Below are 23,408 nucleotides of genomic sequence, written 5' to 3' on the forward strand. Positions count from 1 at the left end.
AGTTTGGGAATACAGATTCCTTGAACTGATACATTGTTAGAGAAGAGAGAAAAGGAAATATTAAGAGGAAGGAAATGTAATTACTTGGTTTACGCCCCATTCCTACCATTAATATACCTGGTAAAGTTCGGGCTTAGTAGCAACGTGTGTCTGAAACTTGGATCTGCTTTTTGCCTCCAGTTCAACACCAGCTTGAACTGGAGGCAAATGCTGTTTTGGCTTTAAAGTCATTTTGCTTTTGGGAGCCTGGAGTGAAAGTGAAATGGCTATTATAGTTCCTTGGGGAGATGCACTATGGGTGGAGCAGCTCTGGCACTTAGGGTTTGGTCATGGATCCAGTGGGCCACTTCAGCTAACTGTGCCTGGTGGACTTTGGCCAAAACATCTCTGATGCATCAGCAATGTGGCAGATATGCATTTTGGTGATGACAGTGGGTTTTGTCCTTCTAAAGAGCAGTGGTGGCTGCTTGCAGGGAGCGTGTGAAATGTGAATGATTCTGCTGAATCACCTCCCTCCTCCTACCAATTTTTTGTCCTCAAATGACCTGAAAGGCCAGTTGAATACTGTACAAGTGGCATATCAAAGCAAATCCTGCTTGTTGGTAGCCAGTATTCCTGGCATTGTGGTAAAACTTGTAGCAAAAGCATCGGGGGCATTTTTTCCTCTTCACTATGGGTAAAGGGTCACATTTTCATTATGAGGAGATGTTGCTTTGTGGGGCATGGACCTCTCTCTGGCCAGCCCCCTTCAGATCCCCAGTGAGAGATAATGGGGCCTGCTGAGCCACAAGACTCAGCTCCCTTCTTTCAGTGTACGGCCGAAGAGGTGGGAGCGTGGAGGGGCTGGCAGGGTGCATGGGTGGGAGGGGTGAGCCCCCAGCACTGCCTGCTCAGGCTCACAGCAGGCAGAGGTGAGGGCAAGGCTGTGGGGATGCCCAGCAGAGGCCTGTGGTGGGAGCCATGCTGAGGAACTGGCTGCTGGGGTAGCTGTCAAGCTGTTTTTTTCCATCAGTAGCAGCTGATGAATGGATTTATGGTCCCCCCACCAAACCGGAATGTGTTTTAGTTTGGTTTAGGACCTAGATTTTGTTTAAATACTGCAATGGAGGAATTTAAAGTCCTTAGAGTTGTAATTATTGCTGCTTGGATTGTCCAAGGCATAAATGTGAAGCATCTGGTCCCCACTGGGTCTCCTCCTGACTGCAAGAATGCTGTCACAAGTAGTGCTGGTATTAGAAATACGTTTCCTTCTTTCTTTTTTGCTCTCCATGTACTTCATGTTTGAAAACTCTTTATGCTCGGAAGCCAGTCTTGCAGTAAGTGGAAATTGGCAGAACCTGAAACTCCCCATGTGGCCATGGAGGCTTTTATGTAAATCTATGCTGCAGAGAACTAGACAAATGCTGAATCAAAAAGTTGCCTTTTGTAAGCTGGAAGTGTGATTCACTGATACCTATGGTGTGCGGCATGGGAACATGCACTGTTTAATTCAGTGGAAAGCTGTGGTGTTAAAATACTGTTTATAATTTGATATATATAATATATATTATTTATCATCACGGAAGAAAATTAACTAATTACAGTTTTCTTTTTGTCCTTTTGCTTTTGCGCCTTGTTTGCTGCTCTTTCTCTGTCACCAGCCATCTTTGCTTGGCACTGACTCCCACCACTCCTCACCATCCTCTCAGCCTGGCCCCCATGTATCTTCAGCCAAGCTTCGCAGGAGATGCAAGGAGAGCACTCGGACAAAGTCCTTAGGCTGTGAGGCCCCCAAAGAGAGCGCTCCAAAGCACAGCGAGTCGGAGCCAGACTCTGACAGAAAGGGGCGAGTTTGCTCCGCCGAGCAAGACGTGGCTTTTGGCTACAAGCAAAAAGCTGGAAAGGGCGGAACACTGTTTTCCTTCTCCTTGCAACTTCCAGAGTCATTTCCTTCCCTCCTGGATGACGATGGCTACCTGTCGCTCCCTAACCTCTCCGAAACCAACCTCCTGCCTGCCAGTGTGCAGCACTACCTCCCCATCCGCTCCCCCTCCCTCGTGCCTTGCTTCCTCTTCATTTTTTTCTTTCTGCTCTCTGCCTCTTTCTCAGTGCCATACGCCCTCACTCTCTCCTTTCCTCTGGCTATGTGCCTCTGCTACCTGGAGCCCAAGGCGGCCTCCTTGAGTGCCTCACTTGCCAATGACCTGAGTGACAGTTCAGAGGAAGAGGTGTGTACCTCGGCATCGAACACACTCTTTTTCGTGTTCAGTGCTTCAGTCCTAACCAGTGTTAGATTGCTGCAATAGTGGTCCTACTTTCAGAGCCTCATTTCTGTCTGTGCTGATTTGTTAGAAGGTTTTTTTTTTTGGTTTGGGGGTTGTTGTTTTTTGGTTGTTTTTTTTTTTTCTCTTCTTTTTTATTTTTTCCTCATGCCGGGAGTATACCTTGGAGCCCAGGGTTAGGCACAACACTGTGTGGAAGTGGCTTGACTTGAACTGTGTCAGCTGGTGCAAAGTGACTTGCACTGAATAATAAGACCTCTTTGTTCTCTCTATCAGTTTCTACTAGGGTCAGAATAGTTATCTAAACAGTGGGTATTAAGTATCATTTTCTGCATAATTACTGAAGCATGGGAATACATGCATATGTATCGACATTTATTTATATAACTAGCTACCCAACAACAAAGAGCAGCCTCACCAACTTCAGTATGCTCAAAGTCCAGATGTACTCAGCTTTTTGCAAAAGGCTATCAGCTGTAGCTGAACCCCAGAAAAGGCTTTCTGGTCCAGCGAAACCTGGATCTCGATTTTCAGCCTTGATCCCATCTCTGCTGCAGATTAAATTGTTTTTCCATGGTTAAATCCAGTGTATCAGTGAGGGGTCAGGTTGGGACAGCTGTTCTGCAGCTGTTGTGGGAGCACACCATGTGGGCTGTCTTGACATTTGCAGTGTTAGATTAGCACAGCCAAAACTGATGCCTCAAGCCACGAGGGTCATCACGAGCAGATGAACCAGCTGCAGTAGGAGTCTGCAATGGTTCTGGGTACTGTGGATGTGACGGTATATCCAGAAGTAGGAGAGGAATCTGCTTAAGTAACAGAGTAACTGGCATCTCAGTTACTTACGGAGCTGGAGCCTGATTATTCTTTGTTGACAGAATAAAATTAGGAGTTCAGGTTTTCCTTGATTTTCTATTTTTCTCTTCAACTTCACATACAAAAGTACCGTTTTGCTTTGCATGTAAAGAAAAAAACCCAATCAGATAATTGTAGACCAGCTGGCCATGTAAAAAGCCACCTTGGCCACTTGTCGATACCATTGCAGTAGTTCTCTTCAATAAACCAGCTTGAACATCTAAACATTTGTGTCATCTGCTGCTGTTGGTTTTGTAAGACTTGGTGCAGGATTTCATTTCCTTTTTGTGGAAAGCCAAAAGTCACATCAATTTGTCTTGTAAAAACATTGTCTTTAGATGCTTTTGGCTCTGTGATGCCTAACAACTAAAAAATAATGTGCAGTTTCTGATAAAAGGCATCCAAAATGTTGCTGTCTCATTTCTTGTCCTCGTTTTGAGACTGCATTTAGGTCTCAATTTGCATTAGCTCTACACTTGGATTACTCTAATAGCAGTAACAGCATTAATATAGTGCCAGCTCCAGAGGAAATAATGAGGCAGTGTTTATGTAATACATTAGTCTGTTCCTCTTTTAGAAATGAGCACTTCTTTTTGTTAGTGAAGTTAGGAAGTATTGAGCATAAAAACATCTAAAATAGGCATTTTAGTATCGGTTTTTTATGAGGGTGATTACTCTGGCAGTGCTTCCTGGCAGACAACAGACTTGTGCCTAATCCACGGGGTATTTCTTGTTCAGAATATTGCATGAAAGTGAATATGTTTTAAACTCGGGCATGTCTGCATTACATTGGCAAAACAAATCACAGCAATTACGATCGCAAGGTAGGGGGGGTGCAGCCGCAGCACATCAGAAGAAGCTGCCTTCTGTCCTGCTCCAGCCCTCACCCACCTGCCAGCCCCACCTCAGCTGCACCACAGCCTGTCTTGGAGCTGAGCCTGGCCGTTCTTACTCTTCACTCCACAGGAGACCTGCCTTGCTCAGCCTTAATTCACCATTCCCTGCTCTGTGATAACTCCAGATCTTTATTGCAAGTAACTCCGTAATGCTGATTTTGACTCCATGGCTGTTGATTGGCTTATTAGCAGATATGTATGTTGCAATAAAGCAAGTTTTAGGCTTTGTTTAGTATTTCATTCCACTTACGGCAAAAGAAATAGGAACGCTCTTTTCCCCTCCCCAATTTACAAAAGACTGCACACAGAGATGCAGAAGACCACGGCCAGGAACCTGAACCAATGTCATACATTGCTGACCTTGTTCTCCCTTGAGCTATGCATCTGGAGTCAGTCCGTGCAGTCAAAGACAGAGTCTCACCCCTTAGAATGCATTGGCTTCTGTGTTTGTACCTTAGGAGCTAATTTTCTATTGACTTCAAGTTCTTAAATGAACCCTATGTGCCAGACTTGTGTTACAGTGCCTTGACACAATTTTTTAATTCATTTTAAATGCCTAGATTCATTAATTTCTCTTTGTTGCTTTTTTTTGTAAATAGGAGTGACAGTGCATACATTTTTTTTCTGTTGCCATACCTTTACAATTGCCTATAGTGTTATAAAAATATGGGATCCTTTGCTAATAAAGAAACAATTTTCTAGCACTTTAGTGAAAGCCATTGGACCAGCCTAGTAGACTGCTTTGACATTACACTTTCATTTAAAAATCAATTTAGTCTGTCCCATGAGTGGTCATTGCTTGAAAAATTTCATGTAACTCGCATTCCTTAGCAAGTAGTGCAAAATGCTTGTTTATTCTTCTGCCTGTCATACAAACAGTACAAACCCTTCAAAGGAAGGGATGAATAGAAAACAAAGCAATGAAAAAAAATCAAAACGTTCTAGTTGTCAGAAAATGACAGAAGATTGGAGGAAATTCAAAGCTAGGACTGATACTCCATCTACCAGTGGATTGGTTTTTTGTTCATGTTCGTACTGATGTGATTGGAGGATGAGATGTGTTGTCCTGGCTTTAAATTGCCTGCCTGGGTTACGTTAGTTTATCTAAGGAGCACAGAAAACCAGTAATGAAAACCAGAGCTTTCACTGCTATGGAAACAACTTGGATGTGCCAGTCTGGGGCAGTAGGGTGCACTTTACTTACTAGTTTTCCATATGCTTGCCTGATATCAGAGTAGTCTGTTGATCTCTCATCTCAGCCTGTACTCCACTCCACTCTCTATTAATCTTGACACTTGCGTTGTCCGCTAAAATGTTCTTCATGGTGTCAAGCAAAGCAGGGATAGATCAGTCTGTGCAATGCTGTGCTTTGTTTCATTTTTATCACCCATACCTAGTAAGTGTTCTGGGGGGTGGGGGAGTTACTTTTGTTTTTCTCCTGCTTTCATCCATATTCTTAAATGGAATGAGAACTATTTTTTTCTTCTTTTAATGGCAGTTTTCTTTCTTTTTACTATAATTAACAATTATCAGCTGCTCTTTATTGGAACCGAGTGGGATCTGAGCCTTACCATTACTCCACAGACAGACAGTAGATGGGCTGGGGGTACAGTCATTTGAACTCCTTGGTAATGCAGACAGCCTCATGGTGTATAAATGTGGAGACAAGAACAACTTCTGTACAAATGAGGGGCTGAAAGTCAGATGACTGTTAAAGTAGCTTTTTTTGTTGTTATTGGGTTTTTTTAATTATCTTTTTCCCCTCCGGATAAAAAATTTCACCACCACTTGATATTGGCTAGAACAAAAATTTGTTTAATAATTTTCTGTAAAAAATCATTATGGGAGGAGAAGTTTGTTTAGAAAATATTGGCCACTTTTTTTCCCCCCTTTTTTTTTTTTAAGCTACCTGGCTTTCCTAAAAAAAAAATCTGATATTCAAATAACACTTTTCCAGTAATGTTTTGTTTGGCTTATAAATTTGTTCCAGTAAAGCCATATAACTGTGTACAGTACGCCTCGAGTCTTCCTCTGAGTCTGTTCTGTTTACTAATATAGCATTTTTATTTTGCTTCTTTGACATGTGCGTTGTTTGAAAAGCAATGCTAATGCAGTTCACAGGGATGTTGACTTTAACAGTTCCCCGTGTGAGCCGCGTGTACTGATGAGCTGGGTTTATTCTTTATTCCTGCCTTCCTCTCGGGACCCGGGTACTTGTCTAACCCAATAGACTGACAGTGAGCAGACGGATACTGCGGCTGATGGTGAGACCACTGCCACCGAGGTTTGTACAGTCGCCGGCACCCAGCTATGGCAGGGGAGAGCGTTTTGCCTCGTCTCTTCCCGAGCCTGGGCCTCGGGGCTAAACCGCATGTCTGCTACGGCAGTTCAGGATCCCTCCCTGCGCGCGTGTGCATGTGCGTGCCTGCAAGTGGGAGAGCTTTGCTAGGAGAGTTGAGTTTCCGGTGCTCCCTAGGGGTTCCTCTTGTTTCTGAGTTTGGTTTGGAAGCTGCAAGGCCTCTGCGGTGTGCGGTTAGTGGGGCAGTGGCGGTGTCACCCACGCCAGTGCTGCCCACCAGGAGGGTTGTGCTGGCCAGATGGTGCCCTGGGGTTTTTTGCTTGCTTGTTTGCTCTTATACTCTGAAGCCTCAGTGGGAGAGTGGGGAAAAGACAATAAAAAGCAGTTTTTGAATTTACTGAATATCGGTATTCTCACATTTTAAATGTTTAAGGTTTTTCTTTAATGTAATTTCACACGGCATCTTCACATGTTGCCATCAGTAGTCCAGGTATTCTTTTAAGAGGAGAAATGTAAAATGTTTATATTTTCCTTGCACTGAGAAGCCTCATATCCACAACCTGATACATAGACTGTGCAGGCAAATTCAACCCTATGTGACTTCACTGAAGTGCATATAATGCTTTCATAATTAATATAGTTGCAGCCAAAAACATGAGCTGAATTTCATCTGACATCTGCTAGAAGACAGAGTCTTACCACAAACACTACTCTAGGTTTTCAGAAGGATCTCATTAATGTTTGAGACTGTTAAAATTATCATCAAGGAAAAAATTTCTGTATGACACGTCAGGACAGTTCAGCCTCGGCTGTAAATAGAATAAATTTGAACTGAGTTGTAATCACAGATTTTCCCATTAGTCATTTGTCTAATTAGGACTATATGAAAAATTAACAATAAAATAGCAGCATGGGCATTAAAAGAATTCAAATGGTGCAACAACATAAAGTCTGTTGAGATGAGTCAGGAGTACAAAATGCTTTGGAGTGCTTCTTCCACTCCATAGCTTCAGGCCTTGAGCCCTCCAGAAAGTAAAATATAATCATAAAATTGTGACATTTCAAATGTTCAGTTTATTACTCAAAAATGCATGTTAATATCCCTAGCTGCCCTCTTTATTTTGAGGAGAAGATACAGCACATCTCAGTTTTCCTTACAGATACCTGATTTTACAAATGTGTGGTGTATTTGCCACCTGAAAATCGCACCCTGGGAAACAGGGCTGCCAGGGCAGTCCTTATGGCATTGCTTTTGAAAACGTGCATCGAAGTGGATGGGATGTGTGTGCCATTCCAGCTGATAGGTCCTAAAAGGATAATACAGGCTATATATGAAATAAAATTGCAGAAATACAGAAAGGGACTAAGGTTAGGGAAATAGCATTTTAAGCAAATAAAAATGTGCTTCCTTCTGTAGAAATTGTTGCAGGTTGTTTGCCCATAGTGAGTTTATGCAAAGCTTTGCTTGTGGCCCAGATTATGTCATATGTGTAAACTCCGGGATTACAGAATTCCGTAGAATTTTCTGTTGCTGTTTGGTCCTAGACTAGCCGTGACCTTGGTGAGAAGGTGCAACTGCTACTCCATAAATAGAGATCTATGAATGTGGAGCATAGCAATATTTATAAAAGGAAGATGTTTAATACCCCTTTGTTAACAAAAAACAAATTTGAGAAGAGGAGGTTTGTTCTGCGTTAGGAAAACCGTGCAAAGCCAGTGTGTCTACTCCTTCTCCTTAAACCCTTAATGAAGGGAAAATGGGACTTCTACCTAGTGTGTGTACCTCTCACCAATGTTCATAAAGCCTTCATTCATTCAAGTGGGTAAGGTTTTGTTTTCCAATCTTTCTCATGCTGGCAGTCGGATCAAGAGGAGGACGGAGATCTAAAGGCACAGGTACAGAAACAAAAGGTCTAGATGTTGCTCAGGTATCAATGTTGGAGGTGTTCGCCTCTTCCAGCATGTTACTGTCAGTTCTCTGTGAAGAAATGTGTAGAAACAGCATTTTGTATCCTTTCAATACTGTGTCCCTTACCTTTCCCTTTCTTTTTCACTTCTTTCAGAATAGTCTGATTAAGCGAATACAGGGTGAAAATGTGTATGTCAAACATAGTAATCTTATGTTAGAGGTTGGTATTGGTATATACCAGTGCATGTACGTACATGTGTGTTAGTTTTAGTGGTAAACTGTGGATCTGCACTATGATGCATGAACTGTGTACTCCCACCTGCTAATAGATTATTTTTTCTCTCAGATTATGATGACTCCTCTAACTCGTACTATAAATATCAATATATGCGTGTGCGTATATGTGTGTGCCTCCACGCGCATATGTATGTTTGTTTGGAGCCTCTTTATCAGGTGCAAATTAGAGCCATATGGACAAGCTCTTTAAGAGTGTACTTAGACTCACTTGTACAAGATATGCTATGCTGTTCTCTTTCAAAATGCCACATTTTCACAGAGTGTTGTGTTAGTGCTGTGCTCCCCGGCTCCCTGAGCTGTTACTTCCCTCTATACTAACCAAGTTGTGTGTTTTGGCTCTGAAGTTTGGTTGGCTTAGGATGTATCACAAACTGCTCTATTCTTTTAAAACTGTCCAGGATCTAGATAAAACCCAGGAAGATCTGATGAAACATCAGACCAATATAAGCGAGTTGAAACGCACCTTCTTGGAAACCTCCACAGAAACGACTGTGTCTAATGAGTGGGAGAAGAGGCTTTCCACATCTCCCGTTCGGCTTGCAGCAAGGCAGGAGGATGCTCCTATGATTGAACCACTAGTGCCTGAAGAGGTCAGCGTGAGATGAAAGGCTTCATTATGTATTTGTCTCTTCATTTTTACTTATAGCAGCTCTCACTAGATTAGAGGCCGTAGTTAGAGGCCATTCCCTGCTTGCAGGCACTCCCTTTTCTCAGGACTCAGGCTCTAGCAGCAAAGTTGGGAGGAAGAGCAGATAGCATTAATATATACATATACAAGTATATATGTATTTAGCGAATGAAATTCACTGGAAGCCGTGTGGCAGAACTGGGTCTCTTTGAGGGTGCAAAATACAGGCGTTGTTACAGGTTCGGTGAGCTTGAGGAAGTCCAGCCATGCGTGAAAGAAACCATGAAAGTGATGGAGAGAAAATTTAAACAATGGTGACTGGTTGGGAGCAGCGGTGTAGTGAGATGGGTGGGGGCTGTGTTGCCAAGCTTGAAAAGAAAATAAAGATTAAAGGGCAGAACTCAGTCTCTGAAGACAGGGAAGAAATAATGATGATAATTAAACCTTCTTGGCCAGTTCCATAAGGGAACTGATGGTTGCTTCAGTCTGCTGGATACCATCATTGAAGACCCAATGCCAATTGCTAAGTGTCTGTGTTTTCATGCAGTGTGCATGTGTGAAAAAATCTTGCTCACTCTGCAGTCTTGAAGTGCTTGTAAGAAACTTGCTGATTTAAAAGCTGGTGTTTACTTGATTTGTAGATAGATAAGGACATGTAGGGGTAGCAAGGCAACATTTGTGTTGCAATAAAATACATAGTGCAGTGTCTTGGCTTAAGTCCAGTGGAGCAAAAAGAAATAAGCTTGTGTGGTCTGCCTGAAAGTTAATTTTTTTTATTCTATTATGAATGGTTTCTGTCTCACAGGAATTATCTTTATGGGTACCTCTTGCTTTTAGCATTAAAGACCAATAAATGGTCATGAGATTTGTTTCTCTGCCCACAGCACTGATGTAATGTTGTAAGGAACTCAGTGAAAATTGTCTGGAAAGTGTAAATTGAAAGAATGTTCTGCTTTCTCACCATAGAGACTGGTGTTGCAGACCCACAACTCTGGGGAAGGGAATCCCTGGAGGTGTGCAGGTAGCAAGTGTCAGCTTCTCCTCATAGGGAAAGGGATATTGCCAAGGAAAGGGCCTTGACCTCCTCCTCTCCCACATTATACCCAATGGCTGATGCGGGCACAAGATGTGTGTTAGTGTGGCATTCAAGCTGGATTAAAATACCTAAAAAAGCAGACTCAGTGCTCAAAGCTTTCCTTTTGAGGGGAGCACAGAGGAGTTTTAGTGTTGCTCCTACTGCCTTGTTCAGGAATCATAACAGACCCTACAAACAGGTTAGTTTGGTTGTAGTTGAAAACAGAGGTTTATCCTTCTAAAAAGTAAAATTGTCAGTACAATGAACAGGATACATTTATCATAATAAAGATGTAAGGAACAGTTGGAAAGGGTGGCTAGCTGAGCCTGAATCAGAGGATTGCAGGGAAAGCAAATTTAACACCACCCTGTTTAATATTTTTATTACTTTAGGAGTTTAATAAAAAGTTTAAGCACACAAAGTAGTGTAGCAAAGTATTACACAGTTATGTAGGCTTCACCCTGAGGAAACACATCTGAATTTAACCATTCATTTGGAAAGGAAAAGGGCAAGAATTATTCTTATCTGGTATCTCTCCTCTTGCTAGCAGAAGATGACTTGCTCCAAAGCGATGTCCAGTTACTTAAATGCATGTATGTCTTACAGGCATCTAAGTAATCTACATCTGTTTCACAGAACCTCATCTAAGTGGAGGTATTTCTGTGGAAAATTGAGAGCAGACTTGAGCTATCAGAGCCTAACTCTGAGGTGACTTCAGCTGTAGATAACACCTGGTCATCCTTTTGATCGCAAAGTGGGATGGTTTCAGTTCCCATGTCCTGATTGAGAGGGGATTTTTTCAGGAAGAAATTGAAGCCATTCATAGGTCAAAATCAGCACCTTGATGTCTACTAAGAAATGCAGAGGCAGTCAGGATAGTGTAGTGCCTTCTGCTAGTCAAAGAAGTTCTACATTTTGCTTAGCATATCCACTTTAAAAACATGTTCAGTGCTGTTACCTGTAGCTCCTTCTTATAATAAAACAAGAACAGAAGAGAAAAGATGTCTTTTCAAAATGTGGTCTTCAAGTATGTGGCACCTGAGTGTGTTTGGTCAGTGTGACTTTAAGCCTGTCTAGTCACCACTTGGTTTCTTAGAACAAATGGGGAAATACGTTGGTTTCCCTTAGTGATGAAAAACATGCTTTTAAATATCTTCCATGATGGTGGCCAGATAGCTGCAGAACATGAAAGCCATCATATTGACAAACTCCTTGATAGTGTTTAATCTCACCTGGATTGGATCAAACCAACACTTTAGGAATAAAGGAGTTATGCTTCTCATCACAGTCAGGGAGCTGAGCCATTTATCCTTTTCTCTTTCTAGTATCCTATCTTTCTTTAAACTTCTACCTTTCCTCTTGAGTACATGAACCCTTTTATCATGCTAGTCAGAGGACTTCCATTGGCATGTCTATTGAGTACAGTAGCTACTGAAGTCACTAGAAAGGGTTTGGCAGGAAACCCATTTTGCTCTGCAGGGGCTTACTTTCTTTGGCCAAATGACAACAGTGGCCAGCCCAGAAGGTGGGCTCAAAAGGCCTGGGAAATTGAGTCTTACCAACATTTAAAATTTTCCCAGTTGTCCAAGTTAGAGAGATACTATTCTCACACCACTGGGAAAGCACTGACGGGATAAAAGTGAGTAGATTTTGGTGTCACACTACAGGACAATAGGAAAAGTGCTCCTAAGACTTCTAATACCAGCAGGGAAAAAGGGAGAGCTGAAATCTTAGCTGGGCATACCTTCTTCCTGCTTCAGCAGAGAGAGCTGCAGACTCAGGAGAGAGCCTTGTCCAGAGTGAAGGTGGAGGGGCGTGTTCTGGGCTATTGGTGGAAGCTGTGTAAGCTGGCATCAGTCCCAGTTAAATGAATAATATGAAACAAAACAAACACAGTGCATCCACACCTGGGTGATACTCAGTTTAGTGGGTTTTGTGCTACACTTGTGCATAGCATTTGTATACTCATGTCTGCTTTGCGTTCACCATAGAGAGACACTGATTTCACTTCTAACTGGAAACCTCTATGCTGTAAAATGTTTCTCTTTAGTTCTGTTTCCTAATTTTCCATGCAATTAATAATTTGTAGAGTAGAGAAATATGATGAGCTACTGTAAAGTATAGTAGACTTTATACCCTCCTTTTACTAAAAATCATTTATTCCCCTGACATTAGACCAAAGAAGAAACAGAAAAATCAGAAAAAATCATATTTTTGCAGAAGGGAGGTACTACATTCCTTGAAATGCAGGTAAAAACAAACAATGCTTCATTGAAATGCAGTCAGAAAGTATGGCAATGATTTATTATTTTATTATCTTTTTCCTTTCCAAGCCTCCCTTTTTATATTTTTTTAATTATTATTATTTCATAAGTTTCAGACAGAGATATAATCTGAGGACCAAATTCTGAGGAATGGGTCCTCTCCAGAGCTTATGGCTTCCTAATGGAGACTGATTTCTCGGCTAGTTAGAAATCTTTTTGCACGGTGCTGTTTGGATGTTGTTTGCAGTTTGCATGCATTTCCAGCATAAACCTCACTGAGAACGGTTACGGTGAATGGGGCACTTCTGTCACGAGAATGAGTTTCCTTTATATTGTCAAGTGAATTTAGATTATGCTGAGTGATGGTGAACTTTATATTTTTATTGGTTTTTCTATTAGCCAAGTGTGATAGAGAAGAAGCTGCAGGAAGGAGAATCTGCTGGCACTTTGGTTACTTCTCATCAAATCATTATCCAGAAAAGTATCCCATCATCCCTAGAGGTTATTTTTAATTCATTTGATTTTAAACTACATCATTTGCTTAGTTAAATACAGAAGTTATGGTCCTAAAGTCAAATAACTGGATGCTGATTGCATAGTCGAAGCAAATCACATAGCACATTTTGCATGAGGGGGAAAAAAGATGCTACAATTAAGTTCCATTCAGAGTTTTTAGTAGTATTCTTAGTTTATACAGTTTGCTGTGTTGTGCTTCTCCATTTAAACAATCCCCAAAGGGGTTGATGTTATTCTAACAAAAACAAGGAAATTCAGTGGAGGCTACAGCTACATACAAATGCATACTATTCTAAAACATCATTAACAGCACGTTTGTAACAACTGGGGTACAGTTGAATGGGCTTATTTGCCCTATTTTTGTAATTTGTTTTTGACTGTAGCTTTGTAAACCACTGCAGTATGTGATTTTTAACGGCAGGTTGATTCCAATCATCATTTTAAATTATGCGCTGACATGCTATCTTGCTTCAAACAAATACAGAAATAGTTTGGCAAAAGTAATATTTTTGGGTCCACATTAGATGGACCACTGAAGAGAGGGAATATGCAAAGAAATCATATTTTGCCTAAGGTGATTCTGTTTATTTGCTTGATAACTGCTGTAAGAAGTGCAATGCCAAAAATTATTATATGCTTTCAGAAGCAGCAGCATGATTTCTTAAAAGTCTTCATACTTTAGTGCTCCTGAAGTACAGATAAACCTTAGATATTCTAATTTAGCTTTTATATCTCAAATATAGGGCACTGAGGATTGGGTTATTATAGACAAAATACCCTCTGAGGTAGTTGATGGTGAATCGGAAAAAAATCTGGCATACAAAGTAGTGACTGTGAGCAGTAAAACTGCATTTCCACCTGAGATATTAAAATCCAGTACCATTCTAATGCAGAGCTTTGAGGACTTGGAAAGTGAAATACAATCCAATGAGGAGAATAAGCAGAAAATGTTCACCCTAGGAAAGTCTTATGATACCGTATCTGGGAAAATTGTAACCATGACAAGTAAAGCTAAAGAGGGCGAGAAAGCAGTACAGCCTTCAGTAGAAACTTTGCAAAAAATGGAAAGGGAAGTGCAAGAATCTGTGAAAATCGTTCCAATAGTGGCCAAGTATGAAATCCTCAAGCCTGTCACTGATGACAAAGCCAGGCGGGGATCCGACGTGCAGAGCCCGAGAAGAAAGCTGTCTGACTCTCTGACACCCATAAAGGAAGCAGAATCTCAGTTGCAAAGCCCTGAAGAGAAGAATTTGAAAAAGACACTAAGGATGGACCAGGATTTGCAGTTACTCAGTACACGGGAAAGCTTACAGCTTGGCAAAGCAGAAAAGCATCTTGGCGGAGAAGCTGTAAAAGCAGGGGCGTTTGCCCGGACAGATAAGAGCCTGTCTGAGTGGAGATATTCCAGAGAACAGCCATTTACCATTGCTACTGCTCACTATGTTACTGAGTCGTCTGCATCAAAAGTGGTGGTAACAAGTGGCTTTGACTTCATGCCACAATTTAAAGATAAAAGCATGACTTTTTCTAGGCAATCCCCTCACACCAACCCTACCTTTTGGTTCTCTTGCTGCCTGGCTTTATGTTGACAGCAGCCAACCCAGCTTGTTTTTTTTCTCTCATACTTTGAATCCGTCTCACAGTCTGAAGCAGACATTATATAAGGCTTTCAACCTTTCTGGTTTATGTACTGAAATTTAGTATTGCTGCTGTGGCTTGTTAATAAAAGGGAAAAAAATTAAAAAAAGGTTTGCTTGAACCAGCAAAATGCCAATGCTAACAACTATGCTTTTTAACTATTGCTTACTACAGCCATTATGAATTCGCTCTGATTTATTTTCCCATTCTTTTCCTGTTTCCAACCTCTCTGTGCCCCTGCAACCTTCTCTCCTTTTCCTCCGTCTCTGCCTCTGATTTTGGCAATTAATATGTCTGTGCATGTGGGTCTGCCTTTCTTCTGTGTATGACTCTACATTTCTTTGTCTGTTTAGACTAAACAGTCCACCAGTGAAAAAACCTTGGATGGTTCAGATATCTTCACTTTAATAGAGTCTGCCAGAAAACCGACTGAGTTCATAGGAGGGGTTACTTCTACTTCCCATAGCTGGGCTCAGGTGGCTGCTTGATTCCCTCCATCGATGTCATAACCACACACCAATTACTTTTGCTTTTCTATTGTTTCGTGGTTTTTTGCACAATTTGGAACTGTATAACTAATGCATGTATTCATGTGTGTTTTCCTTTGTTACAATGGACCGCAACAGAAACTTCCCCAAAAAGAAAAAAAACCAAACCAAAAACCAACAAGCAGGTTTCCTCTCATTTCATTTTATTTTGGTCATTTTGCGGGGTGCTGTATTTTGCCTTTGTAAAACTCACACAAAAATACCGAAGAAGAACACTGACATTGAAATTTCTCTTCACTTTTAAAAATTTTGATTCTTGCTTTGTTTTCCGTTTTACTGTACTGCTAACATCCTGAGAACGAAAATCCATGCAATGTGGGAGAAATAACTTGGCAAAATACAATGCCCATTTTTTAAAATTTATGTTCACAGTACATTAAGCTGGGGAGCTACTGCAAATAGTGTTGTCTGCTTCTGATGCTGAGAGTTTTTTCCTCCTTCCCTGCAGAGAATAGACACAACGACGTCTCAGGAGATAACTTCCAGTGACATGAAGCAAGCAGTTCAGCCGGATCAGGATACAGTGCAGAAAGTTGTACAGGAGACTGTAGTTGTCAAGGAGAGACATGGGATGGAGGTGCATGCAGGCGGGGATCCTGCTAAAGTGGCCGGACTTGCACTGGATGCCCAGGCTGAGGCAGCGTCGGCGGTGGCTGCCGGCATGAAAGGGAAGGAGGGCTCTGCTGGGACTGAGGGGGCGAAGGAGGAAAAAAGGGAGGAGGCTGGGAAAGCCCATACCAAACAGGAAGGAGTCGCTGCCGCTGCTTCGTGTGAGCAGGCGGAGGAGCACAGAACAACAGTCCAACTTTCAGAGTCTTTGGAAAGAAAACCTCATTTTGAGGTAACTTGTTGTTAAATTGGTCATGTCTGTGCTGAATTGTGAACGTGGGCAATAGTGGGCTAAGTTAATTCCTGTCATCAAAAGTAAAGTGTGCCCAAATTGTATGATTGCATTTTTACAGCAGGCAGTTTTTGTCTCCTCTTATTTCCTCCTTGTATGTCATCTGCAAGGCTTGCTGCTGGTTTCCATCATTAGCAAAATGCCATGCATTTTTACTTGAAACTGCTTTTCATGCTACAGAGAAATACCAAATTTCATGGCATTTTATGCAACAGATAACAGGATCAGCTGGCATTCTGTTTGGGAAAGTCCATCGAAGTTGGCAAAGTTCACATGTCCTCAAAGACAGGAAATTGTCTTTTCCATGCTTCGTGTGATTATAAATAAGTGTACTGTGTCTTAAACAGATCAGGTTCCTTATCTTAGCCCCATTAGAAAAATTTCAAGAGCTGTTTTGTGAGGGTTTTTTTCCCTCAGAAAGAGCTCAACAGACAACTAAGCCTGGGCAGAATTCATTCTCTTGGCATTTTAACAAAAAGTAGAATCACAGATTCTTAGAACATATGAGACTGGAAGGGCCCTCTGGAGTTCATCTGCTCCAATCCACTGATCAGGCAAGGACATCCAGAGTGAGTTGCTGCCCAGGACCATGTCCAGAGAGCTTCTTCTGAATATCTTCAAGGAAGGATACTCCACAATCTCTCTGGGCAACCTATGCCAGTGTTCAGTCACTTTCACAGTGAAAAAGTGTTTCCTGATGCTCAGAGGAAACCTCCTGTTTTTCAAGTTGTGACCATTGCCCTTGTAGTGTTTAGAGCATTTTGGACTTTGTTTTCGTAAAATCCAGGGAAGTGCTAAATGTTGCCAGCATTACATACATGAATGTACCACTGTAATGAAGAGAATTTTCTCCTTTTTTTTTTCTTAAATGCAGAGAACTTTTTAGTTGTTCTTTCTTTTCCTCAAGAAAAAAAAAAAATGTTCTGAGAAATCCATAAGCTTTTCTAAATGTTCCAATTCCTTCTCTTTTGTTCACGCAGTCGCCAGTTGTGAAGACTGAGACTATCAGTTTCAGCAGTGTTTCCACTGGTGGGGAAACCCTTGAAATTTCAACAAAGGAAGTGCCAGTAGTCCATACAGAAACAAAAACCATTACATATGAGTCTTCTCAGGTAAGAAATTCTGCAAAAGACGTGGTCTAATTTAATGTGCTCTTAAGGAACCCATTTCTTCACCCATCTTTAAGTGTATGCTTTAGTGTAAGCTTTTCTAAGTTGTTCAAGTATTAAATATTAGCATGAGGAGGATGTATATAAGAATAACTTACCTGAGGATGACTCTCATGTCCTGGTGTAGGGCCTTTTGAGTACACTGATGAAACTGCAGATTTAGAAGCACCGGCTTCTCATCTGTGCTTCCAGAGGCAAAGGAGAGCCTCCAGATGCACAGAGAAATACTGACTCATGGTAACCTAACAGCAGTTACCCCCTACCATAAGATACTCAATTCATAAAGGACTGTAGAAATAGGGATGTTTAACAGTCCAGTTCTTGCCTCCCTGTGCTCAGGAGCATTTTTTTCAGTGACTGGTTTTCTCTTCTCCTTTCTAGGTGGATGGCAGTGCTGACTCTGAACCAGGTGTATTGATGAGTGCACAAACGATCACATCTGAAACCACCAGCACTACAACTACTACACATATCACCAAAGTGAGTCCTCAGAAAACAGGGAGCTCTTTTTTTCACCAGGGTGTATGCTATCTTAACTTCAGTTCTATGATGTATTTCAAAATGGGGACACATTCTGATACTCTCTTGACAAAATCTTTTAAATTTACCATAAATACGTGTCCTTATTCACCTGTCCTTGGCTATGCTGAGTTGATTAACGCATCATCCAGCGACTTGACAAGATTGTCCTAAACCTTTAGGGTATGTCTAGGCAAGCACAAAACCTTGCTGTACAAAGACACTTGATTTAGCTGCAAATACTACGTGGAACAAGAAAGAGTATAACCACATTGGCATCATATGGTAGCCTGGAAGGAATAATTTGTCTGAACATGAGGCTCCATTGACATGACTGTGCCTTTCAGCCCTGAGATACTAGCCCTGCACGGTGTTGAAAGCACATAGTAAATCTATATCATGTCACCATAACAGGACATTCAGTCAGCTCAGACACCTTGGCTGTGTTTCTGGGTGGTACCCTGAGGAACCTGCCCACAGCCAGACCAAAATCTCATATCTGCACAGACAAATGGTGTCGTGTGTTCCAGGTTTCAAGGTAGCATTTAAATAACAGTTCCTCCCTAAGCAGAAACTCTCTTAGTGCTGTGACAGCTCTCCTACCAATATTCACTGAGAACAGGATTTCATCTTTCTGCAGTGAAGTTCACCCATTAGTAGATGAGCTATACAAAGGCCACACCACCCTGTATGCCATTCTGAAGCAAGCAGTTGGACTTAACTATGTCTGAATATGGGCTGTCTGTATTCCCATTCTGTTCTTCATGGGACAAATTCGCCATTTTTGGCATATAAGCATCTCTCTTGATCATGTGCAGATTAACTAGAGTCATAAAATTACCTGTGTTGGAAGGACCTCTTGAGGTCATTAGTCCATTCAGAGCACTCAGGCGAACTCCAGACCTGCTCACTTGCCGTCCAGGGTTGTCCCCTCTGCGTGAGCTGTTTGAGCTGTTTTGGTCCAGTCATGAGAGGGTTCCTGCACTGATCATTCTGGGGTTGAGTAGCAGCACTCTAAAGTAAGTTACTGACATGCTGTTGTCCCTCCCATCTAGACTGTGAAAGGAGGCATCTCAGAGACAAGAATTGAAAAACGAATAGTCATCACAGGAGATGCAGATATTGATCATGATCAGGTAAAATCTACAAACTGCTAAAAAGGCTACCCTGAAGACTGCCAAAGAGAACACTTCTAAACATTGCTTCGAGATATTATTCATACTGGCATGCCTTAAATTAAGCTGGAATAGTAGTTAAATCAGTGATGGTATATTTCATATTTTAATCATTTTCCTCATTTGTAAATTGTGTAATATGTCATGAATCTCTCCACCTTGCTACTGATCATGCATGTTCCACCTCCTTTTTGTTTTTGCCCTTCTGTGGTCTCCTTGGGATAGGCGCTGGCTCAGGCAATTAAAGAAGCCAAAGAGCAGCACCCTGACATGTCAGTGACCAAAGTAGTGGTACATAAAGAGACAGAAATCACACCAGAAGATGGGGAGGATTGACCACAGGTAAGAGGACCAGATGATTTTCATAGGCATTTACTGGGCTGGCATGTTGCAGATGTTGTTTTCCTACCATATTTCACCTTTAACTCTTCACTTTCTCTCACTGGCATTTTCAAGTTGCTGGTTATCAGTTCCGATATTTGAAAGTAAACTGTATTTGGCTCTAGACATCTGTCTTCATTAAACAGTGCCAGCTGGAGAAAGATAAACTGCTCATTTGCTTTCCTTGGCTCTCTGAAAAGTCCTCATTGTCCATGCTTTGTTATAGTCTGATTTTCTACTTCTGAAGTCATAAAAAATCTGTTGTCTGCTTTTGTGTCATTTAAGAACAAAAATAATTTGTTCTTAAAGGTGTGCATTTTGGCTTAAAAATGTCAAGGGAAAAACCTACAGCTGCTTTTTAAATGTCCTGTGCAGATATGTTACAAGTTCTGCTTTAATTCCCAACTTGTAAAGGTATGGTCCAACCTGCTTTTAAACGCAGTGAATTAGTTTGTCGGTATTTGGGTGTCTTGGCTTTCCTGTATTCGAAAGAACATTTTATGTTTTAAAGCAGCATTGTTTATCAGGATGAGATGATAATGCAGCTTTTCTTGCGTCAAGCTTTTTCTCAGTAAAGGCATGCTCTCCAATAGTGGCTGGCTTAACAGACGTCTTAATATTCCTATATTTATTCTGTGTGCAGAAACATGTCATGCATACTAACCTGCTATGCAAAAGCTCTTAATGCCAGCACCATTGCACAAATTGCTTTGAATGCTGTATGCAGAAGGGGAAGAAAAAGCTGCTTGTCGGATTTGTTGAATCGATAGCAGCATTTTATTCTTAAAACAATATGTATTCCCTAGCACTTGGTGTAAGTAACAGAGTATAATGCACAGCACCTTTTGAAGCTCTTTGGCTCTCCTGCTTTTGGATATACAGACCCTAAAGAAAACTGAATTTCAGTGTCAGTTATTTATTTGGAAGATGGAACCAGTCACTAAGGAGTGAGTAGCTGTGATTCCTGTGGTATTCTGCTAATTGTTTCAGAGACAGCTCAATGTGCCTTGCTTAAAAGTCTGTTGATGTCACTAATTTGTTCCGTTGGCGTCAGTGGACTTTGGATTTGGTCCAAGTTGCTTATACTGGGATGATGCCATTTTCAAATAGCTTTTCTTATATGAACAAAGTGACAAAATCTCTTTTGCAAGAGAGTAGTTGCTTTGAATAATTAACTCAGTTCTCTTTTCTGCAGGAATAACCTAGAATGCATATGAATCCAGACATGCATACGAGTAGGAATACGAGAGCCTATACGGAGTCTCAGTTCCAACCTGACTGACTTGTATCTGTCTATGGAAAATTTCACTACAGAAGAATTGATCTTGACCGTTAATAAAGAAACTGGCAGAGATACCTTCCCATAGAAAGCAATCTGAATCAGCAGCAGTTAAACAATATTGCATGAAGCAACAATAAAATTACAGAAAAGCAGCATTTTTAATTTTCTTAAAATGTCTAAGTTTTCAGCTTTACCTGCACGTTCATAAACAATATAAACAGTGATCTCATGTAACACATAAACAGTTCATGCCTTTCACAGTTTCTGAAAGTATAAACAAATTAAAATTTGTTAGGTGGCCAGCCTTTTGTTTACGGATATTGTAAATGAAGATTACCCCCAAAATGCTAGAAGCTGTATAGGTACTGTGTATAATGTTTTACCACACATTAGATGTGCCAATAACACAGTTTATTCAGTAAACAACTTGAATCTTATATTTGTTTCATCTGGTTTTATTACTGCCCGATAAACGATGATGAATCTTTACTCTTATCAAAACATTTAAATGCTTACAAAGTGTGCTTTGTATACCTGACTGAATACCTTATGAGGTAGTAATGATTTTAGTATATTAACTTTAATGATTTTTGTCAGCATTGTTCAGAGTCAGCTTCCAGTCACCCTTCACAGATCCTAACCTTGTAAATTATATGTAGTTATTTTGGAGGAAAAGAAAAAATCTGTATTTTACTTAGTTTGCAGCTTTAGAAAATTATTAATCTGAAATAACCGTGATGGTTTTCTATTGATTTCCCTTTTGTTCTCAGAGGAAAACAAAAAAAAATCTGTTTTGAGAATCTGGTCAGCATTTACTATCTAGTTCTGAGTCAAGCCTTAACCTGTACAGAACGTCCACTGAAAACTCGTTAGTGTCCAGCTCTAATACCCACGGAAGGGATAGCATCCATTACACTGTCAGCTGCATCACAACACATGGTGAATGTATGTTTCTGCATAGTGAAATAAAAGTGGTAAATGCATCCGAAATTGTATTGTTCTGTGTCTAAAAGCACCTAGTGGTTTTTAATATTCAAAACATCAAAATGTTATGTTTGTAAGACGCCACAGGTTTTACTCATGTGCACAGTAGATGTGTTTTGTCTTCAGCGGCTGACACTGCACTGTGCAGACAGTGGGAGTTAGCAGAGAATCCAAAGGGATGACGATGTTCACCTTTGGGCATATGGTGTTTGCAAAGGAAAAGGACTGTTTGGTTCCTTCTGTTTTCTCTGGTTGTGTAACATTTCACCGAAGCTGAATGAAGAATTTTGTCGTTGCTTAGAAAGTAAAGGCCAGTAGCGCTTGATCCAGATCCACTCTCTTTTTGTATTTTTGCTCTGAAACATGGATAAAATTCTCTTTCAAACAGTTCCTTTTCTTTTTTTTTTTTTTTTTTTTCTCCTTTTGCCACATCTCACTGACACTCCCCTGGTAGTTTAAGAAAAATTTGTAACAATTAGTTCACCCTTCAATCTGTGTTTCCTTGCAGGATTGAAAGACAATGGGTACAAGCAGACTTTTCAGGACATAAAGGGCCAAATTTGCCCTTCGTTGTTTACACGGGGCTCCCTCCCACTGAAGTGAATGGATTTGCCTTCAGTGGAGAGCAGGATTTGACCCAGTGACTTGTTAATAAATGTTTATTTTCATAATTTAGAAAGAAAAATAGTATATATAGAGAGAATAACCTGTAGATAATAATTAAAAGTAATATCCCAAGGCTTTTAAAGCTTTGCCCTTAGTCTCCAAAACGTCTTCCTTCCACCAGCCATTCTTCATGCCTTTAAATCCAGAGTGCTAACAATGTAACCCCTCCCCGCACCGCCGTCATTGTTACCTCTCGCCTAATGACCGACGCAAAGCTGACGGTCTGTTGTGATCTTTGATGGCCCTCTCCTCCACCTGCTAGTCCAAGACCATCTCTGTTCTCATCCCCCTGAGTGACAGTGGGCTCAGCTCTCTGGTGCTGCTGGTGCCCAGCAGCAGCCGGGAGTGGAGGAGGTCCTCACCCTGTCTTGGCCGATGGCACACCAGGTCCTCGCTACTGCATCAGGAGTTTAAAAATAGACTCCGAAGCCATATTGATCCTCCCTCAGGTGCCCCTCATGTTGTCAGCTAAGAAACAGCATTGTATTACCTCAGAGAGACATGAGGCGATCGCACAGCCTTCTCTCCAGAGTTAGCATTATATTTTAGCATGGCTTGAGGAGATTGTACTCTGGTGATCCTGCACAGTATGTACGCTGTCTAAAGATATTATATTGTAAGAAGTTAGTCTCCTTGGAAAGGACACTCACCACTAAGATACAGCCTAAGCGCATATAACCTATGAGGAGATGAGAGTGGACAGGCAAGGACATCTCAGTGCCGCTGTTAGTAGTAGACCCTTGTTCGGGGAACGGTTCCTGGAAGTGATAGCTTTGGTTTTTGTTAGAAACTGTTTCTTGGGTTGTCTGCCTAATGCTGTGCCACATGAAATAAAGAGCACCTGCCTGTTTCTACCAACCATCCTTTGTCTCTGTCTCTTCTCATTTATTGTTGGTCTTTGTCTGGATTCTTGACATAAACCAGCCTAGAAAACAAACCATTAGGTAGTGTATTACTTGTGGGCAGCATTGCCAACACAGACACCAGCATGGGAGAAAGCCTTACTTGCTACAGCTGCAATCCCAGCTTCAATCCTGAGAGAACTGCCTGCTCTGAACCACTGTGGGAAGGGCTTTGCACACCAGGCAAGAATGGGCATAGGAAGTGATCACACCAATCGTGACCATTACACATACAGAAAGAGT

General features: G+C 41.3%; 1 protein-coding gene across 35 annotated transcripts in view; it reads left to right on the forward strand.

Moving 5' to 3' along the window:
- The window catches only part of EPB41L3 (erythrocyte membrane protein band 4.1 like 3), a 151,813-nt gene extending 128,689 nt beyond the window's left edge, over window positions 1-23,124 (forward strand). For 6 of the 35 annotated variants that reach the window (XM_048289132.1, XM_048289122.1, XM_048289126.1 and 3 more), the window contains exons 13-27: window positions 1,641-2,207; window positions 6,243-6,296; window positions 8,172-8,207; window positions 8,375-8,440; window positions 8,916-9,107; window positions 12,396-12,470; window positions 12,884-12,985; window positions 13,744-14,472; window positions 14,992-15,114; window positions 15,635-16,027; window positions 17,068-17,199; window positions 17,638-17,736; window positions 18,831-18,911; window positions 19,176-19,292; window positions 20,527-23,124. In XM_048289132.1, coding sequence (XP_048145089.1) covers window positions 1,641-2,207; window positions 6,243-6,296; window positions 8,172-8,207; window positions 8,375-8,440; window positions 8,916-9,107; window positions 12,396-12,470; window positions 12,884-12,985; window positions 13,744-14,472; window positions 14,992-15,114; window positions 15,635-16,027; window positions 17,068-17,199; window positions 17,638-17,736; window positions 18,831-18,911; window positions 19,176-19,286 — 2,760 coding nt within the window. In that variant the 3' untranslated portion in view covers window positions 19,287-19,292; window positions 20,527-23,124. The remainder of the gene's footprint in view (window positions 1-1,640; window positions 2,208-6,242; window positions 6,297-8,171; window positions 8,208-8,374; window positions 8,441-8,915; window positions 9,108-12,395; window positions 12,471-12,883; window positions 12,986-13,743; window positions 14,473-14,991; window positions 15,115-15,634; window positions 16,028-17,067; window positions 17,200-17,637; window positions 17,737-18,830; window positions 18,912-19,175; window positions 19,293-20,526) is intronic. The other 29 variants (XM_048289133.1, XM_048289135.1, XM_048289134.1 and 26 more) reach the window with 17 other exon arrangements.
- The last annotated feature ends 284 nt before the right edge of the window (window positions 23,125-23,408 follow it).

This window comes from Corvus hawaiiensis, chromosome 30, assembly GCF_020740725.1.
Source record: "Corvus hawaiiensis isolate bCorHaw1 chromosome 30, bCorHaw1.pri.cur, whole genome shotgun sequence".
Taxonomy (NCBI): domain Eukaryota; kingdom Metazoa; phylum Chordata; class Aves; order Passeriformes; family Corvidae; genus Corvus; species Corvus hawaiiensis.